Below are 8576 nucleotides of genomic sequence, written 5' to 3'. Positions count from 1 at the left end.
ACAATGAGCGCATTGACCCTCTGAGCTCCCATACGAGTATACATTAAGATGTATATGCCATGTGACACGTGTTATTTAACGAAGTCGTGTGTATAATTGTGTGCGTACACACGAACGTGCGTGCGTATGTATCTTGCAATGCACACTGATTGTTACATTGTACCGCCACTTGATTTTAAAAAAAGTTATTTTTGGCGCTTTTTTGTTCGTGGCGCATAATCACGACTTTAACACCGAATCGCAGCACGTGGATAATGAAAAATGGACATTCCCCGAAACGTCGCATTTTAAATGTGTTTTTTTTCATTCCTTGAAGGGCCACAATGTTATTTGAGGAGCGTATAGAGTTTCTTTTTTATTTTTAAGATGTTTTTTTCACACATTTTACGAATGCGCGCTCTTGTGTAATGGTAATTTATGTCAAGTGTGCCTGTCGGCAATTCCAGTCGAGTACAACGCGTGCCCCTATTCAAATCACAATACGGATTGTATATATATTATATGTGTGTACCACACGGCACCTCGCAGGAGGCCCGTTTCAATTAGGAGCCGAAACCCGTCGCATAAACAACTCCTATCTGTATGTGTGTGTGCGGACGCGCGTGTGTGTACGTGTGTGTGTGTGTACATATGTGTGTGTGCCGAGGCGCGTGTGTGTACATGTGCGTAAGCGTGTGTGTGTGCGTGTGTGTACATGTGTGTAAGCGTGTGTGTGTGCGTGTGTGTACATGTGTGTATGCGCGCGTGTGCGCGTGCGTGCGCGCGTGCGCGTATTGCAGCCTCGCTCCGCGCGGCCCATATAAGAGCACAGAGGCTTGGCACGACTAAGCTGCGGTCGTAGCACGGCGCGAGAGAGAGAGAGAGGGGGGGAGGGTTTCGCCGCTGAGTCCTGCGTCCAGGGAGCGAGCGGGCAGAACGGAGCGCGTTCCCTTGCTGAGTCTTCCTCCTCCTGCTACTCATCATCATCACCACCGTCCCCCGTGTCCACCACGCCCGCCCAACCCCCCGGTGGGTTTCCCCATCGATGAGCGACGATTTCTGCGATTGGTCACGTGACCCACGGAAGGGGGGGTGGTGGTGGAGGTGGTGGAAGGGGGGGGGGCCTGAAACCACGGGGCCCGCTCGAGGTAAATCGCTCGTGTGTTTCCGTCTCATTTCCCCACCTCCACCACCACCACACAGCCTCCTCCTCCTCCTCCTACTCCAAACACCTCCCCCTCCCTTCCTCCTCCCGCTCCACCTTATCATCATCCTCCTCCTCCTCATCCGCCGCGGACGCCACCGTCACCGTCACCACCGCCTCCTCCTCCTCCCTCCTCCTCCTCCTCTTCCTCCTCCTTACGCACCGCGATCGCGCCCTTAGGCAGCGTGACGCGACGGGAAGGCTTCTCGCAACTCAAAATGTCCCACGCATCACCATGTTCGGCCCCGTGAGCACCGCAGCCGCAGCCGCCGCGTTCGCGCAGAGGAGGGCGGTGGAGAGCGGAGGAGGAGGAGGTGGCGGTGAAGGAGGAGGGGGAGACGGCGGCGGCATGGAGTGCGAGGAGCGCGGAGCATACCCAGGCTCTGGCCTCTTCCTCCCGAGCTACCGTGCCTACTACGACCTGGGCGCAGTGCCCTCGCTCCTCCAGCCGCCGGGTGCGCGCCCCGTCCCTTGCCCGTACTCCGCGGTGCCGCAGGCGAGGGACGCGGCCGCCTTCAGGGAGTACGGCCTGCACGAGACGGCTCGACAGTGGCAGCAGCATCATCATCACCAGCAGCAGCAGCAGCATCAGCAGATTCATCATCATCATCATCAACAGCAGCAGCAGCAGCAGCGTCGATACGTGAGCGATGAATTCGTGTTGCAGCAGCAGCAGCAGTTGCTACAGCATCAGCAGCAGCAGCAGCCACCTCCCGGGCCGCATTCTGCGCACAGCAGCAGCAACAGCAGCAGCATCAGCATCGAGGCGGCGTACGGGACTCATGGCGGAGGAGTCGTGTCGCTGGCCCCGAGCTGCAGCCCGTCTGCCGGTGGGGTTTTCGGCGCAGCAGCAGCAGCCGCCGCGCTGCAGATCGGGAGGAACGGAATCCTCCCGCAAGGGTTCGACCGCTTCTTCGAGTCCGCCTACATCGGCAGCGGAGGCAGCAATAGCAGCAGCAGTAGCAGCAGCAGCGGCGGCGGCGATGACCCCAACAACAAAGCCGAGGCTGCTACGAGCGGTAGCCTGCTGCTCCGGCAGCAGCTGCAGCAAGAGGAGCAGGAGCCGGGGGGCGTCAATCCCCTACAGCTGCAGCAGCAGCAGCGGCTGCGGCGAGGGCAGCGCGCAGCCGCCAAGGAAGATCGCGACAGCGGCGCGGAGTCTGGGAGTGCGGCGTCGTCACCGGCCGCAACCCGCGGAGCCGAGTCGAGGGCGGTAGGGTCCGGTACGTGCTGTGTCTCTGTGTGTGTGTGTGTGCACGTGGTGTGTGTGTGTGTCTCTGTGTGTGTGTCTGCACGTGCTGTGTGTGTGCACGTAGTGTGTGTGTGTGTGTGCAAGTGTGTGTGTGTGTGTCTGTGTGTGTGTACGTGGTGTGTGTGTGTGTGTTTGTGTGTGTGTGCACGTGCTGTGTGTGTGTGCACGTGGTGTGTCTGTGTGCACGTGCTGTGTGTGTGTGCACGTGCTGTGTGTGTGTGCACGTGGTGTGTCTGTGTGCACGTGGTATGTGTGTGTGCACGTGGTGTGTGTGTGTGTGTGTCTGTGTGTGTGTGTGCACGTGGTGTGTGTGTGTGCACGTGGTGTGTCTGTGTGTGTGTGCACGTGCTGTGTGTGTGTGCACGTGGTGTGTGTGTGTGCACGTGGTGTGTGTGTGTGCACGTGGTGTGTGTGTGTCTGTGTGTGTGTGCACGTGGTGTGTGTGTGTGCACGTGTGTGTGTGTGCACGTGGTGTGTGTGTGTGTGCGTGCACGTAGCCTGTGTACGTGGCGTGTGTGTACGTGCTGTGTACGTGGCGTGTGCGCGTCGTGTGTGTAAGTGTGGGCCCTCTACTTGGGAGAGACCCTCGGGGGGCTGTGGGTGGGGGGGGCGTCTCCACCACCCCCCACCACAGTGATGCCTCACGCTGGCCCACTCTGTGTAGAAGGCACATTTATAAGCTTATAACACTTTTACGACCCGGTTTCTTTTTAATGTAGCTTGTAGGCGCCGCGTGGGTCATTGATATAGTGAGTTGAATACTGTAATTTCAAAAGCTTAATACTGCTATTCATCACTTTACGAGGAAACATTTAACTATTCATAACGCGCGGATAGCAGCTCATAAAGTGTATCGTGATGATATCCCATCCGCGGGTTTCGACAACAAACCAGAGGCCCCTCGCTATTGTATTTACGCATGCGCGCATGCGTGCACTGTGCGTGTACTGTGTGTGTACTGTGTGTGTGTACTGTGAGTACTGTGTGTGCACTGTGCGTGTACTGTGTGTACTGTGTGCAGGGGGGAGCGGTAGTGCAGCGGTTAGCGCACTGCACATCAAACCCGGCGACCCGAGTTCGATTCCCGTTCACGGGCCAACGCCAGCGACGATTCTTTATCTGAAACTGGTCTGGTGCAGTGTGCAAAACATCGACACTTAGGGAGACAAAGGCGGTCGGGCGTGGCGCTGGCCATTTGCCACCCACCCCATCGTGTACCGTTCCGTCCTTCATAGGTGCTCGCTAACAGCACTTGCCCCTGCAGACTGTTGAGGCTATACGGGCGGGTCTTTGTCTTTGTTGTTGTTATTGTTGTTGTTTGTACCGTTCCGGTCTCCACAGGTGCTACTCGCTAACAACACTTGCGCCCCAACAATCGGGGATATCTTTGCCGGTCGGGTGTGTATCGTAGCGAGTTGTCGATAGCCCATTCGTAGCGTTGTTGTTGTTGTTTCTAAAAACGTCGTGGGGACATTCGCTATGCGCGCCGCGCGCAAAGGCGACACAGTTTGCCGGCAACGACGACCAAGCAATCGTCGACGAGGACGAAAGGGGAGTCAAGAGAAGGCATCGCAGACTGAGAAATAAAGAGAGAGAGAGAACGCTTAGGCAGCACTCGGCGCGTGCAGGAAAGAAGACTCGACTGAATCTCGAAACAATTTTAAAAATATATTTGACCAGGTGAGATCCCACTGGTTAGCCGTGTAGCTCGTTTTGCAGAAGCGGCCTGCGCTGTCGCAAATGATAGATCACACGAAGTGGCTCGTCACGTGGAAATGTGTAGCAGCAGACGAATACTCCGAAACGCACCTTCATTCTCAATGTGGATGAACAGACAGGAGGCCCTCCCGGAGAAAATTCCACGCGATTACGAGGAGAGAGAGAGAGAGAGACGCAGACTCTAAATATACAGCAGGCGTCAAGGTCGAGATCGAACCCACGACCTCTTGAATACCAAGCGAGGGAGTTAACATCTCGCGGCGCCCTTAGAGTGAGAAGAACACCCCCAGTGAAGAACTCCTGCATTGGTATCAACGAATCGAGAGCGATAACGGAAGTCAACAGAAGGAGGGAGAGAGAAGACCTGGAATGGACGCATTCGACAAAGGCGCCGTGTGATGAATATTAAGGAAGGGCATTCCAGTGGGATAATTGGCAGAGATAACGAGAGAAAGTGCCGACGATTGGCATGTTGGGAGGAGCTGACGGGTCGTTTTGTGGGAATGAAGAGGAGGGCAGGGAGAGAGAGAGCAGTGAATGGTGGTGGTGGTAGCTAAGGATGCGTCGTGATCGCAGAGAAGCAGGGAAGATTGAGTCCCTTGTGCGTCTCACTTCGTAGGGCCCCGTGTATGTATGGAGAAGTCGCACACGTTCTCACGCGCGCGTGTGAGCGAGCGCGTGCGTGTATGTGGAGGTCGACTTAGCCTCAAATGAGTGCCTGGTGCGGTGTGTAAACATCAACACAGGGGGGGAGACAAAGGCGGCCGGGCTTGTGTGGTAAGCTGGTCACACACCCCCAAGTGTGCCCTGGCAGCCTTCATATGTACTCGCTCACAGCACTTGCCCCAACAGTATATTAAGGCTATACGGATAATCTTTTTCGTATGGTCGACTCACCCATAATGAGTACCTGGTGCGGTGTGTAAATATCAGTACTGGGGGAGACAAAGGCGGCCGAGCGTGACAGGTACTGCCCCCCCCCCTCGTGTGCTATGCCGGCCTTCATATGTGCTACTCGCTCACAACACTTGCCCCAGAAGTATGTAAAGGCTACGGGGGAGGGGGGTCCTTGTGATTAGGGCCACGTGTTATCGTGGCGTTGCGATGCCATTTTATTGGTTGGCGTGGGGACCGTGACGGCAGACGGTGCACAAAGACAAACAACAACAACAACAACAACAAACTCCACGGGAACATTCGAAAATAGCACCCCCCCCCCCCCCCCTCGTATGTTGATATACGCGATGGACGACGTTTCGGGGGGATGCCCCGTGTTCGTAGCAGAGAGATAGTTTACACGCCTAAGAATGTCGGGAACATTCTAACAGCGACTACTGGTGTCGGATTTACGCAGTGACGGATCGGTCAAAAACGCAGTCGCCGCGGTGATTGGGCCGCGTTTTTAGCAAAGTGAATCCCGGCTGAACACCCGTCATGTTAGGGGACGCTGCGGAGGCGATATGTTAACTACCTCGCCTGGAATACAGGGAGGCGTGGGTTCGATATCGACCCTGACAGTAATCTGTCTCCCCGTGGTCGCGTGGATTTTTCTCCAGGTCCGCCCCCCCCCACACACAACATTTAGAATCAACACGCGTTTCGAGTATTTGACGACTGCTAGACATGTCCACGTGATAAGCCACTTCATTGAGCTATCATTTGTGGCCAGGTCGCTTCCAAAAACAACAGAGATGTATAGCTCAGTGGGGGCATTACCTGGTGAAAATAAAAAAGGGGTTAGTTTGGTAAACTGCACGGGGTTACGTCTCGCGCGTTATCCCCACTCGCGCAGCGGCGATGCGTGGCAACTCTTTGTTTTGCGGAGGAACGAGTGAGGAGGGGGGGGGGGTCTTCGTGCCTTCAGTGTATACGTGGACACACGGACATCCACACACGTGGTTTGTATCAGTGTGCTATGAAGAAGGGGGCGTTGCCAAAGCCTGCGGCATTTTGTCTCTGTTTTTGTGTTTAGGGCAGTCGTTACTGACAATTGTGTCGAGTGTGTTGTTGTTGTTGTTGTTATCATGTGTGTTTGTGCACCACTGACAACGCAGTGCACGTGTAGTGCAACATGTATGCGTGTCACCTACACACACACATATTACTCATGACTATTGTATACGCTTGTAAAGTATTCTTTATAAATACACAGCCTCTAAGAGATCGTTGAGGCGAGTCCTAGCGTACACCTGTGAAGGCCGGCACGGCACACGATGGGATGGGTGGCCAACGCCTCGCCCGGCCGCCTTTGTCTCCCCAGTGCAGATAGCAACACACCGCACCAGGTACCCATGTAAGGGTGAGTCGACCTATGGGAGGCCCAGGTTCGGTGCCACTGTCATTGGTTGTGAGCCGAAAACGAACCCCGGCTCGCTGGGTTGAAAGCGCAGTGTGCTGGCCTCGAAATACACAGACAAAGACCTCCCGTATAGCCTTAACAGACTGTCGGGGCAAGTGCTGATAGCGAGCACCTACACACGTACACATGAAGCAGGTTGACCACAGTTAAGTTCGTATTACACAGCCGTAACATTCAACTCGTGTCAACAACGTTAAAGGCGATTAAACAGTTTACCAAATGCACGTCAACAGCTCTGAGCGTTGCGCGGTGTTCAACGAGTCCGCGTATTCGTGAAAGGTGTTGCCCGCAGTCCCCTAGGTCGACTCAGCCTCAAACGGCTCCACGTGGTGTCCTCGGTGCGTGAACATTCATCATCGGCGTGGTGTTGGCGTTGGTCGCCCGCTTCGTGTCGCGTCGGCCTGCATCGGGGCGCGGCTTACTTCACTGAGAGCACCTGACCCCAACAGTGTGCTCAGGCTATATGGGTTTTTTTCGATTTAAAGCTTTCGTGACTGCAGGGATTCATCTTCTTGGTTCTTTCGGTAAAGTCACGCAGAATGTAAATAATAAAATAATAAAAAAATAAAACATAATACAATATTATAAAAGAATACATAAATTGTTAGTTTTTTTTTCCATTCTACGTGACTTTACCGAAAGAACCCAGAAGATATACGGGGGTTCTTTGTAGTATTACATCGCATGTCTGTGCCTCTCTGCATGTACGCGCGCTAGTTGTAGCGGTTAGTGCGCTGTGCTACGACCAACACCCAGTGGCGATTATCTGAACCGGTTCTGGGCCTCCCCTAGGTCGACTCAGCTTTAAATGAGTACCTGGTGCGATGTGTAAACATCGACACTGTGGAGACAAAGGCGACCGGGCGTGGTGCTGGCCACCCACCCCCTCGTGCGCCGTGCCGGCCTTTATAGGTGCTCGCTAATAGCACTTGCCCCTACAGTCTGTTGAGGCTATAGGGGGGAGCTTTGTCTTTGTGGGTGTATCCGGTAGTGTAGCGGGGGTGGTGTTGGCCACCCACCCCCTCGTGTGCCACAACAGTCTGCTGTACGTACTACGTTGAATTTCTCTCGCACCGTACGTAGCCAAACGTGTTAATCGGAGGTGCGGGGGGAAGGACAACGAATTTAAACACAAGAAGGCTACAACGGGGATATGTATTGTTGTTGTTCTCCCCAATGTATGTTGTCTCCGCATCTCTCTCGTCTGTCCAGGCGCTCATCGGCCGCGCAAGAAGCGCTGTCCCTACACCAAGTACCAGATCCGCGAGCTCGAGCGAGAGTTCTTCTTCAGCGTCTACATCAACAAGGAGAAGCGGCTGCAGCTCTCGCGCCTACTCAACCTCACCGACCGACAGGTCAAGATCTGGTTCCAGAACCGTCGAATGAAGGAAAAGAAGCTGAACAGGGATCGCATGCAGTACTTTGCGCCAAACCCGCTCCTATGACCCCCCCCCCAAAAAAAAAAAAATAACCCAAACAAACAAAAAAAACTCCTTCGAAAAAGTTTAGTGTTTTTTTAAACAACGGTTTCATTAACAACTTCGTTTAACTCACGGTCGCGAAGTACTTCAATTATACGTCGCCTGCTCCCACATGAACGCTTACTTGAATTAATTGATTACTTCCAGAAATCGTTCGCACGGAGCAGGCGATTCGATAGTTTATGGACCGCGGCGTTGTTTACCTACACAAATATATATATATATAAATAAAAAGGCCTCCATGCAAAATGTTAATTGATTTAAAGTAGCGACTTATTTTGATTTGGAGCTTTCGTGACTGCAGGAATTACTCTTTGGTTCTTTCGGTAAAGTCACGTAGAAAGACAATAATAATTAAATAATTGCGTACGACGTCTCCATTGCAACACAAGCAATCATCATCAGGTACAAATGAAAGAGAAAACAAACCTAGTAAACTTAGAAATATAATGTAATACAACACAGAGAGGCGGCTAACATAACAGTCAACGCCCTACCTGGTTGATTACGTTCTTCCAAAAATTGCTAAATTTGAGAGAGAGACAAAACACAGACACGGAGACACACAGACAGACACAAGCA

The 8576-nt window shown here is 53.5% G+C and overlaps 1 protein-coding gene across 1 annotated transcript; it reads left to right on the top strand.

The window, feature by feature from the left end:
- Positions 1-1418: 1418 nt before the first annotated feature.
- LOC144939764 (uncharacterized) lies at positions 1419-7958 on the top strand. Its single transcript, XM_078866729.1, has 2 exons — positions 1419-2406; positions 7726-7958. The coding sequence occupies exons 1-2, from the start codon at positions 1419-1421 to the stop codon at positions 7956-7958; spliced, it is 1221 nt and encodes a 406-aa protein (XP_078722855.1).
- Positions 7959-8576: the final 618 nt, after the last annotated feature.

This window comes from Lampetra fluviatilis, chromosome 1, assembly GCF_964198595.1.
Source record: "Lampetra fluviatilis chromosome 1, kcLamFluv1.1, whole genome shotgun sequence".
Classification (NCBI taxonomy): domain Eukaryota; kingdom Metazoa; phylum Chordata; class Hyperoartia; order Petromyzontiformes; family Petromyzontidae; genus Lampetra; species Lampetra fluviatilis.
The sequence above is the reverse complement of the archived record's forward strand: the minus strand, read 5'-3'. Positions and strand labels throughout refer to the sequence as shown.